General features: G+C 35.9%; 1 protein-coding gene across 3 annotated transcripts in view; it reads right to left on the minus strand.

Moving 5' to 3' along the window:
* Positions 1–481: 481 nt before the first annotated feature.
* Positions 482–23,222, minus strand: part of CSGALNACT1 (chondroitin sulfate N-acetylgalactosaminyltransferase 1) — a 193,570-nt gene continuing 170,829 nt past the window's right edge. For all 3 annotated transcript variants that reach the window (XM_072405281.1, XM_072405279.1, XM_072405280.1), the window contains 2 exons: positions 7,178–7,259; positions 482–5,841 (listed from right to left, as the gene is read on the minus strand). In XM_072405281.1, coding sequence (XP_072261382.1) covers positions 5,552–5,841; positions 7,178–7,259 — 372 coding nt within the window. In that variant the 3' untranslated portion in view covers positions 482–5,551. The remainder of the gene's footprint in view (positions 5,842–7,177; positions 7,260–23,222) is intronic.

Raw genomic sequence — 23,222 nt, forward strand, 5'->3', positions numbered from 1 at the left:
TACCATCAGGTGGGGCAGCTCTGACATAAAAGATCAGCTGCAAAGGAACCACAGGCAACTGATGACTAGCATATTCTCACTTGCTTGCCTTTTTGGCACAGCTTTTACAGTACAGGTACTCTTGAATCATTAGGTGTTCATGGCTGCAGACTGATGACAGGACTGCAGACACCAGGAGCGCCAGTGGCCCTCCTTATACTGCTGTGCAGCGAGTCAGTGTGACAGTAGGAGCGGGAACGGCCCTCTTCACACTCCTACCCCCCTTCCCAGGCCATGGCAATGTTACCGGGCCCTGCTGTCAGAAATGGTGACCGCTGATGTAAAGTTTTAAGGAGGTATGTTTAATTGGTATGGTACTGGATGACACTTCTGAAGTGTATACCATAGAAAACAATTTGATCCATCTGTTTAGTGGGCAACCAAAATTCTCTTGGAAGTGGCCCTCTAGCTAAATGAATCTGCACTTGCAGACAGACACAGCTTAAATCAATAAAAACATATTTATTTGGTTAAATGAAAGGACAAGTTCAGTCATATTAAGTATAAATTACAAACAGCTGCACCGGGTCATTTCCCAGCGAGCCTCAGGTAGGCCATAATAACTGATTCTAGTACAAACAGCATTCAAACATATAGCAAAGAACAATTAAACGTCTGCCCCCTTTTTTAAGGGGGAATAAATTATTCATACATAATTAAAGCAAATATTTTAGATATCAACATGGAGTATATAAAGCTTTCATTGTATTTATTTTTGTTTAAAAGAATATTTTGCAACTAGGTATTACAGCAATTTTTCTTGTAGGCAAAACAGAGTGCAGTCATAAAATTGTAGCAGTGAATGAATCATTCATAAAAATATATATATATTTCTGTCTCTATTACAATTATTTTACAAGTCTGTACAGTTATTACAGAACTGGAGAAGCCAGTCATTTTTTGTATAGGTAGTTAACCACTGGCAGGCCCATAGGCCTTTTAGAAAGCTTTAGCCAGATAATATGCCACAGTTGGTTGGCAAGTAACACTTTGGCATGGCAAAATACAGGACTATAGCTATCGTCATCTTTTACAACCAAGTATGGCCTCAGCCATAGATTAGGTGAAGCCACAATTTTTAGATCAAATATAATACAAAATTAAAATTAGCTGAAACTCTGGACCTAAAACCATATCAGCTGCAATGAAAGACCAACTCTGATTTATCTACAAAGAATCGTGACAGTATATTAAAAAAACCAACACATCAAAATACCATTCTGCCACAAGAACGGTGGAGTTGTTATCCATATCAACCAAAAATGTCCACTAAAAAATAAAAGATGCATAACCTAAAGGAAGACAAATGATGTGAGCGTATGGGCTCTAGTTGTGTAGATACATTTCCTATTACAGAATTATGTAAGTTTTTCAATAAACAGAACAAACTATAAATGAATATATTTGTATTTACATCTGTCAAATAATGAACACACCCAGGCATAGGGAGGACCAGTCACAGAAAAGTCTTTTACAGGTTCACGAGGGTAAAATACAGGAATATGTGGTGAGTCTTGTTCCTTGGAACTGGAATAATTCAATTATATTATTATTATTATATTCAACTGATAGTTCTTCCCCACCCAGGATAAAAACATCCCCAGATATGAAGGGAAATGTGGACAGGATCATTGGTATAAGAGTCTGTGTCAATGGACTTTCGTTTGTTTCAAGTGGTTTTACATGTCCACACAAACCGATAGAGATTAAAAACCTTCTTGAAGCAGCAAATGTAGGACAGCAGAAGGTCAATTGCAGGTCAAATGCATCTGTCAGTGAATACTTATTAAGCTCAGATGTGTTTTAAATGAATCACTGATCTACACAAGCCCACTGAAACCAACCAGGCCACCTAATGTACATGTGTTACAGAGCTGGATGTTAGGCATAATGCTCTGGACTAAGAAGAAGGAGTACCTGTTCTTGATATTTTCTACAACATGTAAACCAGCAAAATCATGCTCCCGAACAACCAGCAGCCATTGGGAGGGCTTCCCACCATTTACCATAACACAGCTCTGCCTGGTGTTATTGTAATGAGCAGGAATGGAGTTTTCAATGTTATAACAGACAGACATAAACCACCATTATGACGTTTTATATGTATGTATCGATATACACATAATTTAAATTACACATGTACAACTGCTAAAAACAAAAAGGAAAAGCAACTCAAATCCATTCAATAAAAACAGACTATTTACAAACTACCTTTGAAACAAAGGGACCTTGTTGAAGACGAATATAAAAAAACATTTGTTACAATGAAAAGGCAGACTTTGGTTTAAAACAAGGTGCCAGTCTAATGAACACAGTAATCAGTTCAATTCACTGAGCTAAGTGAATTACCCCTTGTAGAAATATAATTCACTTTACTAAATGAACAGTGTAAACTCCTTTAGTAAATCACAGCACTGCCTCTATACCTAGGCAATTCAATGGCTGAAATGTATAGTATACAAGATTGAACTTATAATAATGCAAAAATGTATGGCTCATTTAAATGAACCAAAACCTATTTAGATAAATTTAAAATGGATTTCTCTATGTATATGTCTGGGAGATCTGAAGAATTAGTTAATAATGATCACAGAAAACTTCATCAACAAAGAATGTCACCGGTGTTCATCTGTATAAATGGCCAATCAATAAAAAAACATGTTCAATGAAAAATGGGCAGTTGTTTATAATATAGGTTTAAAAATTATATTATGTTGAGATAAATGAAGGCATAAAACTCTCTTTTCTATATCTGTGCACCTTATCAACTCAGTCATCTAGTAGGCCGGATGTGTGAATATATCCCCATGATCTCCAGCCTGTGTCAAAATAAAATCACTTAATAATGAATATTTGAATATTGAATAACTAATGAATATATGCAGTAATACTGGACTTATATTATCACAATGCCATTTACTGTGATTGAAACCATTTGTTGGGAGTTGCACTATGTGACCAGATAAAGCCACATGAATAGAATAATTTCCATTCTAGAGGATGTGTAGAAAGCACGGCAGATGGCAGTGTTTCTTAGCCATAGAAGTAAATCTGTTCAATGTGCATTTATTTCTAATACTTTTTCAGGAAATGTATCCATTTACAATCTCCTGCATTTTAAGTGCCCCTCTAGAAAGAAAGCAGTGCTTTTACAAAAACACATTTAACATAAACCAAATCATTTGTATTCCTCTTCTGCCAGTCTTGTGATTAAGATGCTTGCAATACAAAACCAGTCAAGTGCAACAATTATTTCAGCATCCTGTACTATCTGTCTGATCACTGGATGATGAATGATGATTATTAATTGTCCAAAGAGAAGGCTGATGACAAATAAGTATTATAACTAAAACAGAAAATTGGTGTGTTACCTAGTTGTGTGAAGATGTAAAGCTGCGTGAAACTCCAGACTGACAAAACAGAATGACAATCTTTTGTTAGGTAAAACAATTCAGAGATATGTGCTACTTTTTAATTTGTTTTTAACGTAATTAAAATTCTATTAAATAAATCAGGAATCAACGCACTATTTTCCTTCTGCGTAAATTAACAAAAATGGAAATTGTATTTTGTAGCAAAAATATCACAGTTATATAGGTTTTCTAAGTGACCTAACATTCCAACATTTTTGTATAGTTTATTTAAAAAAATGTTGCATGTGGACGTTGTTTGACTTTATCAGATAGCCCAGCGTACTGTGAAAACTGAATGTCTGGTGAATTTGTATACAAGTTAAACTTGAACTGATCTATCTATCTATCTATCCACTATACTTTCCCTTAAAAAACACAATATACTTCCATTTGCTGAAGACTTTAAGAAATGAACCAATTAACCTGAGTGGGATCCTGATTACAATGGCTGGGAAATGAATAATTGTAATTTTACTTTTAGTGCTGCAATGTTATTATCTACCTAAAAATAACATAATGCTTCTATAGGTTCCTCCTTTTATTGTAATCTATAAGTTAGTTCCTTTTAAACCACACAAATGTTTATCATCTCCTAAAGTCTTGGTTAACATTTATAGTGCACTTTCCAAAAAGTGTGCATTGGAGGTTTTTGCTTTTCTATCTGCCTTTGCGATCAGTCAGGCATTCACAGTTTCAAAGACAAGATTCTTTTGAAAAATAAGACCCAGTGATTGTGATGATAAGTAATAATAGCCTTATAATAATAGGACTCACTTCTTCCTGGTGTGTAGCCATTGACAGGGAACAAAGGGCATATTCTATGTAACTGCACACTAAAACGTTTGTCTCTTAGCTGTCTGGTAAACTGCATTGCAGCTGATTTAACCAGTATAGGAAACAGGCATTTAAATGAAAACTACTAAATGAAAACTACTATTGATATTATTGCAGTAAACCTTTTCTTTTTACATAGACTGGCAATGAAATGTACAAAATATTATTTAGGGATAACAATACACTAACTTGTGCTTTCATTATTTGTTTTCATCATTCATTCAGAAGCATTAAAACTAAGAACTATACACTTGGATAGGACATAGATGCCTCACAACCATTTGTACATTTGATATTAATGTAGCCTAAAGCAGAAATTAACTGAAAAATAGTTTTATTGCCATTGAAAATGTATCCGCCTGTTTGCAGACTTCGTCAAAAAGCATATTGAACTCAAAAAAACATGCACAGCTTTGTGTACATGAATGAGCTCTCTGCCCATAACTTCATCCTGATAGCCACAGATCCTTTTTACCAGCCAAAGATGTTGATGCCGATGAGGTACCAAGAGGAGGTGGGTTTAATTACACTTTAAAACCTAACTCAAGCCAAAGTGAAGAACGGATCTGCTGTCAGGCTTTCACAGCTCTGGTCCCTATTAGGGAAATCTCCCCTTTATGGAGACAGAACAGAAAGTGAGGAGAAAGCTCCCCAGTAGGCACAAAGACAGCAATAACTTTATGAGTCTATACAAAAATATAAAAAAAAATGTTGAACTTAATGTTCGGCCTGTCAAGAGACATTCCATTGATATGGCTTGGTTTTGGCAGCAAATGTTACAGCAAAATACCGAGGTTAATCATATCAAAGTAATACTTTCTCTGAAAGCTTCTGTACATTCAAAGCACGTTGTCAGGTTTCACAAAAGTTGCATTGTCAACAAAAACAAAAATCAGAAGTTTCTGGGCTCTCTTTGCTCAGTAGAAAAGCTATATATTTCCACTATTGCTCTGCATTTGATATTTTACTTGCTTTCATACCCTTCTGTGGCACATTTATTATAGTGCCTCAATTTTAGTGCACATGTACGCAAATGAAAAAAACTAAAAGCTGTTTATGTCCCTATATTTTTGCAACACCAATGCCAGCAATAAATATTTCATTGCTGATCATTTCCACTTCATCTTGTAACTTCATTCAGTGTAGACCTTCAGCATGTCATCCTCACAGGTCTTTTGTTCTTCATCTTATTGAGTGCTCATGTGTTTACACTCTGCCATATGTGTTTGAGATAGAATAAGGAACAAACATGTATTTTGAAAGTGTCAAGATTTTTTCATACTGGGTTTTTGCTTCTGTTTGCGCAGGTGAGCTTCAATCTCATGTCTGAACACCAGCATTCCAAGCTGTCCATGAGAAGCCTCATTCATGGCCTTTGACTGCATACACATTTTGTATTGCTCTGGAGTCAGCTCATCCACACAGCGCTTCTCATGCCAGAGGTGGAAAAGACCTCTCACTGGTGTCCTGATCACAATGAGATTGCTATGAAGGTATTTGCGGTATAGGTGAACATCTTCTCCTCCCCAACCTTTGATGTCTAAATCAAAACCACCTGCAGAATAAATATAATGTATGTATAAATCATCCAAAAATAAACAACACATGTTAGTATGTACATACAGTAGTTTGAACGTATACACATGCTCAAGTGCTAGCAGATTTTGGTATTACCAGTGGTATGCTAAAAAGAAGCGACACAAATTAGGTGATCCCTCATAAAATACATATTCAAAATGTACTATTATTATATTTTTTTATATATTCAATATATCATCCTTTAAAGGACAAGTTTGGTTTAATTAAAAACTTGTTTGCCATCTCTCCCTTTACCATATATAATATACTTCCACTGCCACTGATGTCCACTTTTCCCTGGCATTTTCAGGGATTGTGGTGTTTCTAGTGTAAATCAGGTTAGCAAGTTGGGGGTAGGCGTCAAAGTAGAACTATAGTTCTGCTTGCAAAACCTACTTACCTGCCTGTATGCTATCTTTAAAACAAAAAAAACACCAAGCTGGGCATTTATAGGAGTTAGGCTGGGTACACACGTGCAATTGTTCTCGTCTGATAATTGGTTAATGGCCGATATGGGACGAGAATCTTACATGTGTACAGCAATCGTCGTCCATCGTCCGAACGGCTGCCCTGGCGGATCCATGGATGAATGATCGTAATTGAAGTAAAGTGAGAGCGCAGCGGGGTGATGCTCTATAGTTTTCCCCCTCCCCTCTCCATAGGACAGAACGGTGCTGTATGCACTCGTTCATGCGTCGTGCAGTCGTTGGAAAGGATTTTTCATGATCGATACAAATATTGCACGTGTGCACATAGCCCTACACAATCCCAGCTCAGCCAGTCAAGATTGCCAAAGATTAGGTATCCTGAAAGAGAAGAAGATATTGGTGCCCAGGAAGGAGTGGGGGACAGGTCGGTGTGTTTTAAAAAAAATGTTTAAACTGAGTTAATTATTTAAGATTTACATCTATTTTGGATATGTAAAAATTAATAGAAAAGCAGAAAATGGCACCATGCTCCCTGCAATGTTTGTTATATAATTAGTTAGGGACAAGACTATTGACCTTGTAAAGCACTGTGTAATATACCACACAATATAAATAAAAGATATTAATCATAATTCTAACAATAGCCTAGTTGGACCTGTGATGTTTGCCAAATAGTTTGGTCATCGAACCTAAACCCTGATCCTTATCTTATCAACAGAAATATCAGGAGTTTGGCCAGCACTGAAAAGAAGCCTGCCATAACATTTGCTTCAGGAACAGAAAGGATCCCAGACTGTATAATAATAATAATTTTATGTCCCAGTTGGACTTCTGAAATACACGTTTATATACACAATAAAGGCGATTATAATGCTTTCATCTTACCTATATTAATGAAATCTGAGCGGTACTGACAAGTCATTCCAAAACCAAAGTCTCTCCAAAATCCAGTATCCTTTTTAATAACCTAAAAAATACAAGAAAGCAACAAATAAATTAACTTTGATATAACAGAATACTCCTTTATATACTGTTTACCATAAATATTACTTATAATTATTAATGGGAATTCTTACAGGTTGACAAGCATTCTTTCAACCCATTTCTGGGCAAAATCCCCCCCACCTCAACTCATCCCATGCATTTTGTAGTGCTCTTGCCCTGCAAAATATACTTGCCTAAATCTATTGCCTAGGTGCCCATGCCACCCACAGAGTGACATGAATACCTGAAGGACCCAGATGAATGTAAACAAGAATGAAGAGAAGACCTAGAGATAAATTTAGGTAAATAAAAATGGACATTTTTTTTCTAAATTTCAGCAATTAGTTGTGATAGGGGAAGGAGTAGTTGTGATGGTGATAGGGAAAGGAGTAGGGGAGCCACTAGAAGAGTTTTTTGCTTGAGGATCAACTTTAATGTTCATGAAACTGTTTGCTGTGGACCAATGCCAATAAATGCTGCCCACAATGTAGTTAACTGGTTGTAGCACAGTTACCAATGTAAAATAGGGGACACTATTCACACTGACTGGTGGCACAGCACCTAGCAACCTTCAGCCAATGGTAATACTGCTCACTATTTACATTAGTAAATGTCAGTAACTAATATACCACTATCACAAAAGAGAAACTGTCCAGAAGGCAATTTCAATTAGCCCCGGTAAACCGGTTGACCGGTATTGTGCCTAGCCTTCAAATATTCTAGAAATTTGTTAGGAAAGAAGGAAAGGGAAGGCTATCTGAAAGCCACCCATTATTCAAAATTATAATTGAATAAAAACCTACCTTTATTAATTAATATTGGTACATGAATAAAACAGTAATATGCATAGCTTACATATACTATGTCTAAATATACAAAGAAATATATAAAAAAATGTGGTTTCCAATCAATTTATTAAAGTAATAAAGCTTGATTTTGCACTTACAATTGTAAGTATCTCAGTATGGAAACCACATTTCTTTATAATTAGACATATTATTTTGTACATATTAATTCACTAGAAAACTTTCACTGTTGATAAGATTATGTATACTAAGCCAACTTTTTTTGCACTTATAGCTTGCTATTGGTTCCCCATATCCCCTGAGGAAGCCTTCTGGGTAAAACATGTCAGAAGGAAACTGTTTTCTTTTCTATACAAACATAGCAATATCAAAGTGTGATTTTATCTATTTGTACTATATGTTTTTTGTAATGCATATGCAATGCAGGTAATGCATATTACTGTTTTATTCATGTACCAATATTAATTAATAAAGCTATGTTTTTATTCAATTATAATTTTGAATAATGGGTGCCTTTCAAATAGCCTTCCCTTTCCTTCTTTCCTAACGAATTTCCAGTAACTAATATATATGTTGGGCAGCATTCCCAGTGGTTGGTGGATGTCGGGACCTCTGACAACCACCAATCAATAGAAATGCTGCCTGCTGTGTACAATTTCAGACCACTACCAGCAATATTCCATTCCAGTCAAATAATAACTGTATATGACTATTAAGGAAAATTGTAAATGACTATTAAAGAAAAAATGTATACTTGAAAATGTCTAAAGGCTCTAAAAGAGCAAATATGTAAACTTGGATGTGTTCTATATCAATAAAATGCTGTATACACACAAGTTTTTTTTACTAGTCAGGCCAGTAGACATTTGTATTGTGTCCATTCATGATATTAATAACATTAGGTTTAGACAGAAAACATGTTACGTATTATGCTGAATGTGATTCTCATATGAATAGTGAAATCTTAAGGACATCAGTTTTATCAGAAATGGAACAAAGCCTGCCAAGACACGCCTGGGAATTACTGGCAATGTCAACCGGGTGGCGGCTGCTGAACCAATTACAGCAGAGCCGCCTCATGAAGAGAAGCGATGGTCTCATGCAGGAAATATAATCTAATAATCATGAAATCATAAGTCAGGTCAGCAAATGTAATTAAAAGAAAAGACATAATGTCGATCATGTTTGGGAGTCAGAATGATGAGGAATGTCTAAATTTAAATTCCATATAGACTACAAATGAAACTATACTAATACTTATGCTGATTTTGATAATGTTGAGAAAAATTCTATCTTTTTTTTTTCACCATATCTTCATTTTCAGCACAAATTACATTTCATCACACTGAAAGGTTTTGTTCAGCTCCTCAAAGGTGCTTTGAGGAATCATCCCTAGTACTGGTACATAGTGTGTGCTTAGAGGTTTAGGTTCTTTTTCTGATTGCATCGATAGTTTTTTGGAACTATGTACAACAAATTGAGTTTTAGATCATTTATTTATTTTTTGACTCATTTATTTATTTTTCTTTGAATGTAAAGGATGCTAAAGAGTCTATTTGTAATGCGGCAAAAGAAAGTAACACTATTAAAAGATCACTACTGAAAGATGGTGGTTGACATAATTATTGAGAGGCAAAGAGCCTGGTCTGTATATATTTTCCCAGAAAGCATTCCTCACTATGAAAATGGAGAATACTATATGCTACAATAAAGATAAGCTTTAAAAAAAAAAAACACCCTGATCACCACTTTTCAAAAAGTGGCGATCTCGACCTCAGTGTAAATCCAGCCCTGAAAAAGTGAAATTAATAGTTAGACTATATATAGTCTACTACAGTGTAGATCATGTACTTTTTTTGTTTCAATCAGTTTTATTAAAATTGTTTGAAAAGTCAGTACATAAAGAAAATATCACGTATATGAACAAAGCAAAAAGGGAGGACAAAACGTCTCCCGTCACATCAAGTATAAACAGTGTGAAAACACATGTGAAATTTTACATTTAACAATTGTCTAACAGTGCAAATGAGTGCTTATACGTCCGCCAGAACATATAAACCTGGGGTAAGGGGAGATACAACAATAAAATATACATGTCTAAAAAGAGCAAGAAAAACAAATACCCCAGTATTAATTGGAATAGCGAAACTAATCCAATACATGCATTTAGTGTATCAACTAATATACTCGTCTCTGGATATCAGGTATATCAAAAAGAAAAGCGCCCGACTGGCCAAGCGCACATTTAAACTATCATAGCAGTACGTATCATTTCAAGATAATATGAACTATACTGATACTCCCATATTGATTAGCTTAGGTTAATGCCAAAGAACTTTTGAATTGGGTGGATTCCTTGAACCAGTCCCATGCAGACCACATTAACTTATATTGTTCCCATTTATTGTCGTCCTCCGCTACAAGCCTCTCCAGATCATGTACTTTGTATTCTAATTCCATTCTAGTAAAGCTTTACCTACAACTAAAAAGTTTTTCTTGTTTTGAATATAGTGGGAAAGGGTTAAAACATCAGACTGTTATTTTTGTTTCGCCTTTGGGATTTTATCTTAATGTTAATGGCAATGGGAGGAGGTTTAGGTTGCCCTAGATGGCCTACAATTATCCTCCCTTTAAAAAGTGTCCCTAGAACATGCTTCTTAACAGAAAAATGTAACCACTACAATTTTAGATTTCCTCTTAAGTAGGTGGGGATGTTCAATATTTTAGGACTGAATAAACTGAAAAATTATTTTGGCCTGTGTTCCAGTTTAAGCCTATTTCTTTGTAGTATTAAACAGGTTATTCTATCGGTTATTACAATAAGCTTTTTTTTCTAAGCTTAGTGAGTATTCACTTTGCAAAGTGTGCATTCACTTTTCCAAGTGAATAGTCTAAATACAGAAAACAGTGTATAGCATTCCCAGATTTGGTTGCGGGCCTACCAAGTCATACCTAAACCCTTTCCTTAGTTATTGAGGAATGGGCTTCAGATAAAACACTACATATTTTCATTGGCTACTGAATAAGAGAAATATTCCAACGACTATAGACAAAGATGAAGACATGGAACAGCCATGGAATATATTAGCATATGGTATTAATACAATGTAACATTAATTAGAGTTTTACTACTGTCAGGCCACTCACAAATGCTTATTACTTTAGTTAACCTTCTGGAAGCAGTCCTGCAATTCACTTTCAGAGTTCATTTGATAGCACTGCTTATAATAGTTATATTTATCACCCTTGGTGAAAGTAAATTTGTTGAAAGGATTTACAGTGCAGTTAGAGTAAATGTTATTAGTGCTGTGATAGAAAGTTGATGTTGGAGCAGAGAACCAAAACAGCTACTTAAGCATCCATCAAAAGCAAGGTCACACTTTAAACACAACAGGAGCACAAAAGAATCTGGTAATGGCTTTTTTTTTAATTTTTCACATATAGATTTTTATCACACCTGTGATGTTTGTTTCCCAGATAACTGAGCATGTAGAGTTCCTTGTATAGTTATATGAAATCTATAAAAGCCTGGTTAACTTAATGTGCCATCCATATGAGCCAATTATCAAACAGATCACTTATTTAAAATCAACTCAGCCATGGCCAATAGGTGGTAGCAATGGCCAATAGGTGGTAGCCACAGTATTGGCCTATAGAGGTTCTGTATAGAAATTTCTGTCCAATGCATATCCATTTGGCGAAATCAGTATTTTTTTGCCCACTGGCATAAACACACAAACTCAAAGTAATCTATGGGTTTAGATCAGCAATTCTCAACCAGCGTTCCATGGATCCCTAGGCTTCCCTCCTAGGTTCCTAGATGTTACCCGAGTAATCAGCAATATGAGTCTCTCAGGTCAGTGACACTATTGATCTTTTGGCTATCTGGTGACATTCTTTGCACTGGCCAGCAATGTGATAGGAATTCTTCCCACTGACAATCACACTAATGTACTGTGAGCTGTGGATATAGTAATTATAGCAGGAATAACTTAAGACCTGAAATGTATTTCAAGGGTTCCCCCATGTAAGAAGGTTAAGAAACACTGATTTAAAAGTTGGAGATGCAAAACTTGAACAACTACAGGTTTACATTAAAAAATCCGGAAACCTCCAGGCCAGAGGAGTGTCGGAATTTTGAAATATCCACATTTTTTTTTTTATACTTACCCACATTGGCCAGCCTTCCTCTCGGAGCACCGCGGACATCTGACACAGTTCCAGGGAGCAGGCAGCAGGGACGTCTCAACGTGTATTTAGTTTACCAAGCAAGACCTAACAGCTGTTTCTGCAGAACAGTGCCAGAAAAACATTAGAGACCAAACAGTATACTGTAGTCCCTGTATTGTAAATACAATCCGAAAATCATGCCGGGAAACTGAAGGAACCGGATTATCGATGGACGTTTTTTCGATTGTCAACCTGTACAGTTAAACCAGCTTAACAGGTTACAACACAATGCAACAGGCATTGGTTTGTAGCAATAATCAACCAGCCTTTGTGTGCGTTTTTTTTCTTTACTGCTAAAAGCTAAATTATAATAGCTCCAATTATTATTAGTATTTGCATATTATTACATATTATTATAATAATATGTATTAATAAATATTCATGTTACACAAAAATATATCATAAAAACCCTGTAACAATGTTTGGACAGCAAATGAATCATACCTAGGTAATAGTACATGAAGTCATTGAAGTTTTTTTTTAACGGACTTGCAGTCTAAAAGCTTTTACAGTCAGGGAGTTAATAGATGGTTTTAGGGTTACCAACTGGTTATCAATGATAATTATACACAATCATACTTAGGGTATCTAGGCTACCATAAAAGGTTGTAAAACTTAGGTACTATAGGTGGTATATCTGTATTAAAACAAAACTTTGTTTCAGTATCCAATACATTAGGTTTGTGTAACTGCAGAATATTTGCAGTCATCCAGTACATGGAATTAGTGTAATTGACTTGTGCGATTATCCCATTTTGCTCACAAATGCTCATGTGGTCAATGTAAAACCATTTAGCCTGTAGTAAAATGCATAATGTATAGCAGAAGGATCATTACATAAACCCGCTTCTTGCATACTAAAAATGGTACAGCTATGATTGGACGATGGACTGAATTATTCATGGACTGAAAGAATATCTAAGAATTCATATGCATAAAGTAGCAGCTTGATAGCAGGTGTCACTTGCCTTCTGGGGGGCACTGATAGGTAACAAAGAGTCACTGCTTGCATAATGCTCACATCTGTTTCAGTGGCAATCCTATGCCCTATTCACAGCTACAATTGGTCCTTCAGTGTAGTGATATTATTAAAATGTGAATGTTGGCCAATAAATGATTAGATTCTGCATCTCAAAACTTAAACAGGTATATTTCACAGCTGAACACTGTTCAAGTCCTTAAGAAAACATGCAATCTCAGAGTTTAATATTTGGTGGAAAAAAATTCAGTGTATCCAATTACACCTAACAAAACAGACAGGACGATTATGTCTCCATTATGTTTCAGGGCATAAGGCTTCATTCAAACCTTAAGACTGGCTTGCTGTACGTTATACTGCAACACACAGCAAAGTGCAATGCTGTCCAATGTGACACTGAGGCCATTTATTACACTGAATAGGGCAGTGCACAAAAACAGACAGGAATGTATGCGGAAGTGTGTTGTAGCAATGCACTGCAATCCATTGCATATAGTGAGAATGTCAGGCATGATTTTATATGCAATATTTGATGTTTTTGTGTATCAATACTGCACTGTACCACACATAGGGCCTGATTTAGTAAAGCTCTGCAAGCCTGGAGAGGATACACTTTCATCAATAAAAATGGGTGATCTAGCAAACCTGGAATGGATTTCTTAAAAGACATTTGCTATTTTCTAGCAAACGTTTTCAGTCCTGGACCAGATCCATTCCAGGTTTGCTGTGTCACCCAGCTTCACTGATGAAAGGGTATCCTCTCAAACATGGAGAGCTTTAACCCCCCCCCCCCCCCCAGCACTAATCCCAAGTTTGACTCGGGGTGGATTTTCCATGCAAAAAGGGGTAATCCCGAGTCACACTCGGGGTCCCTTTAAACATAAAAAAACCCAATACTTTATTCCATTGTCCCTACAGGTCCTCGGGACGTCTTCTCCCTCCGATCTTCAGCCGACGAATACAGAGACAATCTCCAGGGTTTCCCGGTGACGTTGGTGCATGCGTCAGTGCGGGCGAGAGGAGTGGCAGGAAATTCAAATATTTTGTATTGGATTTATTACAAAAAAGCTGTATTGAGTTCAATACCAAGAAATCTTGATATAATATATATATAATTATATTATATATATAATATACAAGCTACTGTACAGTTATCTTGCATGTTTCACTTTTTTTTTTATTTTTGTGTCTTTTTATTTAAAGTTTATATTAAATTTAATAAATATTGGACATATTTCGGTGAGTTATACCCAAGAATTATAGGCCTACAATGTAAAATAAATTTCCATGCAAAAAAATGTAACGCTTTTTGCATGGAAATACGGACAGAATTAGAACACTAGGGGGGTTAATAAATCAGGCCCATAGTGTGAACAAAGCTTAATGGAGTCTAATGAAATAGAGATGAGAATGAATATATGTCTTCAGCTTTGTAATTTGTGTCATGCTGTGCTGTCCTGTCAAACTGCATTCGTTCTACTCTGTGTTTTTGAACCCTTTAAAAAACTGTTGCTATTTTTTTACTTGCATGCTGCATATGCAATGTGTTATAGTGCAATAAGACATACTTGCATACTTTTGTCTTTTTAAAGCACAAGAACACATTGTGTTGGCATGAGCATGTCCTTATAGGACATAAGGCAAATTGTAATGCAGCCCAATGTTGCTGGTGTAAATGAACCCTAAGTAAGTATTGTTTTTTCCCGATTGTATAATAGTCAGTGTGTCATCAGTTGCTGGTTGTCGCTGTGCCACGTTGTACATCACACTATCAGTTTTCTTGCAGCTGTTTGCTAGCCAGACCATCAAAAGTTAACATTTTATATCAAATGTTATTATAAAATGTATTTTGTTCTACATATGCAGGGACCAGCTTTGTTATATTAATATTAATATTGCTGTCTTTTGTTAACACAGGTGAAGCCTTAAATAGTTTCCTATTATAAAGGTGCTTACAATTACAAGAATGTTACAGTGCTCAGTTAGTGACATGAAAAGGTTCAGATCTGCCACTCTAGACATCTTGTAAGAATTCCAGCACATTTTACACTCTGTTATGTCTGTGCAATGTCATGTATCATTACCAGTACAAGAAATGGGACAATCATAATAGGAAGCCATGCAACACCATCTAAACATAAACAGCAAACATTTATGAATCACAGTCTGCTTCAGTGTACTTTCATATGCTTTGTATTTGTAGACAAGTCTTTGAAGTATCCTTTGAAGTTAACCATGTTGGATAGGAAGTTAACTGTGAAACAGAAAATATTTACTGTTCTTCCAAATAAGTGTATTTATGCTTAAAGAGCATAGTAAGCATAAAAAAGCAAAAATAAGCATTTTACTTAACACACAATTTTCATTTGTGCTTCCCTTAGTGCCTGCAGTTGGTTTTCTAGTAAAACTTTGAACTTGCATTGTGGGAGACTTCACTGGGTTATGATAATTTTAAAAAATCAGATTATATCAATAATTGTATTTTATGATTGACAAAATGATTGCTGCAATCTGTATTTTTGTGTATTCAATCAATCCCTAGACTAAGTAATAAAAATAGATAAAAACACACTTTATCATATATGATATAATACTGCAATAATTATGCAAAATGTGTTTTTGTGCAAGTGTTACATCACTATATCTAGATCATATCTAGTGGTTGATAGGTAAACTGCTTACAAGAAAACAGTTCTGATGAGGTGTTGCAATTGGGGTTCAGAACCCCTTCATGCATCTGATGGGGCACACAGTGTGTGTTTAGGGGCACATTGACTCTTCTAGTCTCTTTCGATAGAGAGCACCGCAAGCATGCCGTAAGGTTGGCTGCTAACGTCTCAGTTTCATGACTGAGCCTTAGTATGTGCATACAGGATCACTCTACCACAACCAGGTCATTTAGGCTATAATAGTTTGGTGGAAATGGTATTTTAAATATACAGAACATCTAAGCAGGTTGTTTTGCAGCTTTATTTAAAGAAACTTTATATTGCACCTTATCTATATGCATTGTTATAATGAATAATTACAGTGTAAACATTTTGTAAACTATTTGTGAAAATGACACTTTAGCTACATCAAATACATAAAAAGAACACTGCTATGACAGAGAGTCTACAATTGTGAAAATGTGGAAAATGACATGATGAAATGATGACATGGTTTTGGCAGTGAAAGCATGATAAAAGTCTCCAAAATATGTATGAGGAATGCAATTAGGGACAGTTTTGCTGTGCAAAAGGAGCCTAGTTTGCTTAGGCAGAAATCAAAGTAGACACCCAACAGGTTGGTGACCAGGCCAGGACTACTGTATCCAGGACAGGGTAGCAATATTATCCAAATGTTACATGATGAACTATACCCGTTTGTGAGTGGGACACACAGAAAATTGTCTTTATTTCTCCTAAGCTCTCCTTTAAGACTGGAGAAGATGGGAGAATGTGGGTGATTGTGCAAACCTAGGGTCTTCAGTTTAAAACATTTGTCAACTAATAGCAAATCTATTTTAAGAAATCCATTCCATGAATGCTAGATCACCCATGATAAACTATCTTCTCCAGTCTTGGCGAGCTTTAATAAATAAGGCCCTTTATGTCCAAGTCTGCTAGCCTAATCAGATGGTTACTGTTCCAGTTTTTGTAATGAATATGGTCATCAAACCAAGGGTTTGTTAGATCAATTTATGCATTACCTACAGTGTTTCTTAACTAGGATTCCAGAGGTTGCCAGGGATCATGTGAGCAATTTGTGATTTGTGCAAAAATAAGAGGCATTTTCTTAATGTAAGCTCTTCGGGGTAGGGTCCTCTCCTCCTGTGTCACTGTCTGCATCTTTCTGTCATTTACAATTTCTATTTAATGTACAGCACTGCATATTATGCTGGCACTAATTAAACAGTGTTTAATAATAACAATACTAATAATGACCACCACAATAAATACTGTGAGCTGTGGATAATGAAATTATAGCGGGGGTTCCTGGAGAACCTGAAAGGGATTTTAATGGTTTCCCCATATATAAAAAAGTTGAGAAAGGCTGACTTACAACAAACAGATCTCACTGATAAAAAAGGCATCATGAAAACATTATGTCCTTCAGCTATTATTGGATATTTTTTTCCTACTCAAAGTCTCTTTAAAATGAGTTTGCTTTGAGTTTCCTCCATCATTTCTCCTGTTTACTTTGTCAACTGTTCCAAAGGGTCTGGATGTCAGAAGATATTTAAATGAAGTCACCAAAATGCTACCGAATTCCACTAGGTAGGAATGAGAATGTGGAAGGCAATTGTGAACACATGACAGGTCCCCAGGGCTGCAGGTGTAATGATTATCCATTCCATACTCATCCCATACAAATCAAAAAAGTTATAAGTATGGCTTTTTATCTGTAATTGTATGCTTCTAAATTATGCACAAAAGGCAAATAAATGGTTACTAGCAGACTTTAGAAGGATTAAAATCAATGTATAACACAACTGTTCCTTGCTGCATGACACAAAAAATCTACACCATTTGTTACTCCTTGTGGCCTCAAATAAAAGAAAATGTGCCTTTGAATAGGCTTTAAAATTGCAATTAAAAAGCAATTTTTAAACCAAGTAAGTCTTAATTCAAATGTTTAAAGTTCTCAGTGAGTTTTCAGCGGTTTTGTATAACCTGGCTTTGAGGAATTAAGAAAATAAATGTTCACTTTGTGAAGTACATAAAAAAATCTTTTTCTAAACAGCACATTTCAAACACAAAGAAATGAGCTGAGATATTTAACAACTGCTCTGAGAACAATATAATCACAATTTCACTGGTTTGTCAGCTTAAACATTCTACTTTCATATGTTGGACAACTTCATAGAAGACTTAAATCACATAAGGTACATAAAAAGGGGACCAGTCATGCAATGCTGAAATCTATCACAATAAATTGCTCTGCAATGAGATTGTGAAACATAACTTCTATGGGTAAATTTCTCATCCTTTTTATATAAGACATTGGTCCTAATTTACCATAGCTCTAAAAAGCTGTAGAAAATAGACTGTGGTTGGTGAACTTGGGTGATCCATCAATCTTGTAATGTAACCATTTGCCAAATAAAATGGATTACCCAGATTCTTCCACGATAGTCTATCTTCTCCATTCTTGGAGAGTTTAAATAAATCAGGCCCATTGAATAGCAAGAACTATCCTAATGAAGTCCAACCCACATCCAGCCAATCATTTTGTGCCGAAGGAACAAAAATGTTCTGAGAAGCAAGTTGAATATGTTTCCTACAAATAAACAAGTGCCATGAATGATTATTTATATGTGTAAATTGAAGATATTCTACTACACACTATTCATGTTCTTTTAATCAGCAGTCTCCAATGAACAGGGAAGCTAGAAGTCTAGAGTCTGTTTAACACAGTTAACTATGAACTGGAGACTTTAACACTTAAAGTAAAAAATGTTTAAATGTAAAAAATGGTAAAGTGAATCTAAACTCAAAGTACAAAAAGTCAAAGGTATATGTGCCATGCGGTATAGATCTTGGCTCTGTTCCCAGCACTACGTAGATCCTGAGGACAACATAACTAGTTACATCTTTAGTGCTTACCCAATGCCCAAATTGGGACCTATGGAAGTGTCAGCAACAGATGAGAGTTTATGTCTGCTTTAAATAGAGACAGCTTGTGGTGTGGCAACTACCTCTTGTCAGTCTCCAAGCTAATTTTTATAGGTTAGGGTAGGGGTGAGTGGGTTAGGTTCTTTCTACAAAAGCTGTTCTCTAAAGGTCTACCCTCAATATTCAATAGTCCAATGACAGAACCTTTACTGAGCACTAAGCTTCAGGCTGGACTAGTGAATGTAAATGTTGATCATATTGAGCAGTGAGCTCCAAATCCAGATATTTATCATTCATTGAAGGTGATAATTTGTAAGCTTTACCTGTAATCCCCATCTAGAAAATTCCTGACACTTAGTCATAAGTTTAACTTATCGACTCACATTACTATTTCTTTTGGTTATTATTGTTATGTTTTGCTGAGTCATTTGGAATGTGACTTTTACATTTTTACATACGAGGTAAGTTAGCAACTAAAAGGAACTAATACTAAATGTGCAACCACCGTGCCTCCCTACCTAGCAGCTGTTTAGGTAAGAATATGTACACACGCTGAATGATTATTGCCCGAGACAAAAATGGTCATAATTGTCTTGGGCAAAAGTATAGCATCTATACATTGGTTCACCAATGCCATTCACCAGGTAGCCCTGGCGGATTGATAACCAAACTGGGACACATGCTCTACTTTCACAGCAGGTTGTCACTCACTTATCCTCTTCCTCCCCTCTCCATGTAAAAGAAATGCACTGTGCATACAGGAGAGATAATTTCCAGTGACAGAAATCTGTCTGCCATTTAGGGAGTTGACTCCTTAGGGAGAATGGTCACTTAGTTTAGTGATTCAAATAAAGCTCTTGTTAGGCAAAATCCAGTTTTTTACTTCCCTGCATAAAATTAGGTGCAAAAAGTGAACATAGCTAAGTAAAGTGGACACACTCTTTCAATAAATCGACTCCAAAGGTTTGCATTAAAAGTAAAACACAACAACTGAGTAACATAGAAAGAAGCAGAACCTATATACGAGTATGTGATGAGCTAACATTGCTGTCCTCACATTCACATATCATTACATAGTATACACAAATAAAGTTTGTAAATCTTCAGCATATATTGGTAAGATTACTTTCAAGCTGACTTCTTTCATGCTTATCCAGAAAACAATAAAAGTTCCCTGTAACAGTTCAGTTGAAGTCATGTACTTTGTTCATTCAGGTCCATAGGTTTCTATAATTCATTATCTTGGATATTTATCTTTCTTTGCATCTATGTGATAATGCCAGTCAAATGTTGCACAAATGTGTAAAAGCTGTCTGTGTTGATTTGTATGCTGTAGTTAAACTTTCCACTGATGACACCCATCCCCCTTCTCTCTGCACTTCTTCTAAACATCTTCTAAACTCTCCACTTCATGATGCCATTACTGTGCCCAACAATCAATAAACACCTTCACAAAGTGAAGTTTCACTGACTTTTTTGCTGCCTGCTGAGGTAGTCATATTTCCCTTGGGTAATATTTGTAGTAAAAGTGTCTAATGGAATGCAGTGTTGATGGAACACTTAAATTTTTTCACATTTTCCACTTTTAGGAAGATCTGGACTGCAAGAGATATACAACATCGGAGAAGGTAAACAGCATTTTCTGTCAGTTGTCATTTTACTTTATACAATGCAGATTTTGAAGATGTTGCTTATAATGAATATATTCATCTCAACTTTAGTTACAATTTCCTACTACTCCCATTATATGTAATCTACAATTTTAAAAGCTGAGCTCCAGGCAAGAAGCTGCATACACAGATAAAACTGCTATACAAAAATTGTATATTGTTATAATTTGTATTTTTGTTTACTCATTCAAAATTTACATAACATCTTCAAAGCCCTAAAATACAGCACAGCTAAATGGACGGCATTCTCATTACAATAATGGAATGCAGTGTCCCCTCCCCAAATTCTGTTGACTGGATAGGAAAAAAGCTACATACACAGGTTAGATATTAGTTATCCGAGATGAACAGTCATGCTGGTCTAGGGTAAAAAACTGACATGTGCACAGCACTCCCCCACAATATTGTTTATCAATCCACTAAGGTAGATTGATTAGGATCTGATCAAGAATGACTGCAGTTCATTCCTATAAAAGGAAAGTACAGCAGGGTGCATCTTGCTCGCTCTCCCCTTTCCATAGAACAGAATATAGTTTACACATTACATTAATTCATCTGTCACTGGAAACAATTTCAAAAGATTGATTCTGTCAACAATCCTCTGATGTCCATTGAACCTCTGTACGAGGCTTATGAGCAGCAACAGATTGATAAGGATATCTCTCTTTACATTTTCCCCCCAGAGCATCAGGTTCATTATCAACATACAGTATTTATATGCAATACACCTGATTGGCTCTAACTGCTCCCTTTTCCTTTTCTTGGAAGGAAAAAGTTTAAGCTTGGTGTACCATGCTGTCAGTGAGTTCAAGCTTCACACATCATTAACCCCAAAAATCCATATTTAGAGACCTTCTACTGCTTTCCTGGCTAGTCACAATTGGGTAGTGACTACTGTTGCCATTATACTGTCCTGTGCTTTTTGTAGGTCATTCTGATTTTAAAGTACAGGTATATTTTTTTAACTAAAAGTGGATTTGTAAATAATCATACTCAATTTATACTGTGCTGGACTGCTATTGTGCCCCTACTGATTAATAATAATAGTATTTTATTTTTATTGGTGCTATGTTAACAGTAACTCTCAAGCAACCAGAAAGTACATTTACCAATCCCGCAGGTGCTGCATAATGGGGAGTTAACTGTAGTTCTGTTCAAAAAACAATATCAATAAATACAGTACTGAAACGATTTGTGTCCTTCCAAGAGTTCAGCTATAGGATAAATGAAACTTCCTAAATTGGATGACTACACAGCAAGTTATCCATGTTTTGTTTTGGAATTGTGTTTTCACTACTTCAACATTTATTCTTAATGTATTTAAAAAATTTTTTATTAACTAGTAAGCAGTGTATATTGAGTTAAACTGAAATTATTCTTTTCATAGTGTTCTTGTGTGTTATTTCGTTTTTAAGAACAAAAGTGCTATTTAAATAATACAGGCGTTAAGATTTTTCCTCAAGTAGACTTAATATTTTAAGCTATAAATTGTTTTTGCAGTCTGAGAACATTTATTTTTTGTTACAGTCTGCTTCACAGGTTACTTTGCAGTCTAAACTTAGTGTAGGTGGAATTTGCTGTCCAATAATGATATCCTCTAAATCAGTTCAGATAAGTTTCTTCCTCAGTGCTGGATAAGGTCTCATGCTGCCTGTCAGCCATCTCATCATGGATGTCTGACCGATTTCTGAAACTCAACCTGGATAAAACAGAACTCATCATCATCCCCCCCTCAAATTCTAAATCTCCCCCTGACATATATCTAACTGTTAACAACACTGTTATTCGGGCCTCCCCTCAGGCACGTTCCACCTTCCACTCTGCCCTCTCATTTACCCCCCATATTCAGAACATTTCCAGGTCCTGTCACTTTCACCTACGCAACATCTCCAAAATCCGCCCCTACCTGTCCCCTGAGACCACCAAACTCCTTGTACATGCTCTTATCATCTCCCGTCTGGACTACTGTAACATCCTTCTCGCTGGTATTCCACCAACCCGACTCTCTCCTCTACAATCTATTATGAATGCTGCAGCCAGACTGACCTGGTAAGAAAAAAACTCCCCCAGCTGTCTCTTCGCTCCTCCAATGACCTACTAATGTCTTCCTCACTCATAACCTCATCACACACACAACTCCAAAACTTTTCTAGAGTTCCCCCAACTCTCTGGAATGGTCTTCCTCGTCCTATTCGGCTTGCTCCTACTTTCTGCTCATTTAAAAGAGCACTCAAAACCCATTTTTTTCAAACTTGCCTACCCGTCTTCTTCTGTCTTTTGAAACTGTCACTACTTCCCACCACTCCATGCTGTCACTAAAAAGTTGGAAATACACAAGGATTACTCATGTGATATTTTCTAATATGCAGATTAAAACAAAGACATTTTTCACTGTAATTTAAAAAAGATGCAGATGCTTGGTAAAGTGGTCACATTTATTGCCTTATAAATATAACCATACATTTGTCTCAAGACTGGACATCCAGAATAAGTGTCTAGATAACAATACCAATTTTATATATATTTATATAAAAAGCCATGTATATATAGGAAGCCATGTTTAAAATGGAAATCACATCACTGAATTATTCCAGGAGAGAAACTTTAAAGGATATGAGGCGATCTCTTTCAAGTATTAATCTGAATGACCTGGAATGCTGCCCA

This window comes from Pyxicephalus adspersus, chromosome 3 (assembly GCF_032062135.1).
Source record: "Pyxicephalus adspersus chromosome 3, UCB_Pads_2.0, whole genome shotgun sequence".
Taxonomy (NCBI): Eukaryota; Metazoa; Chordata; class Amphibia; order Anura; family Pyxicephalidae; genus Pyxicephalus; species Pyxicephalus adspersus.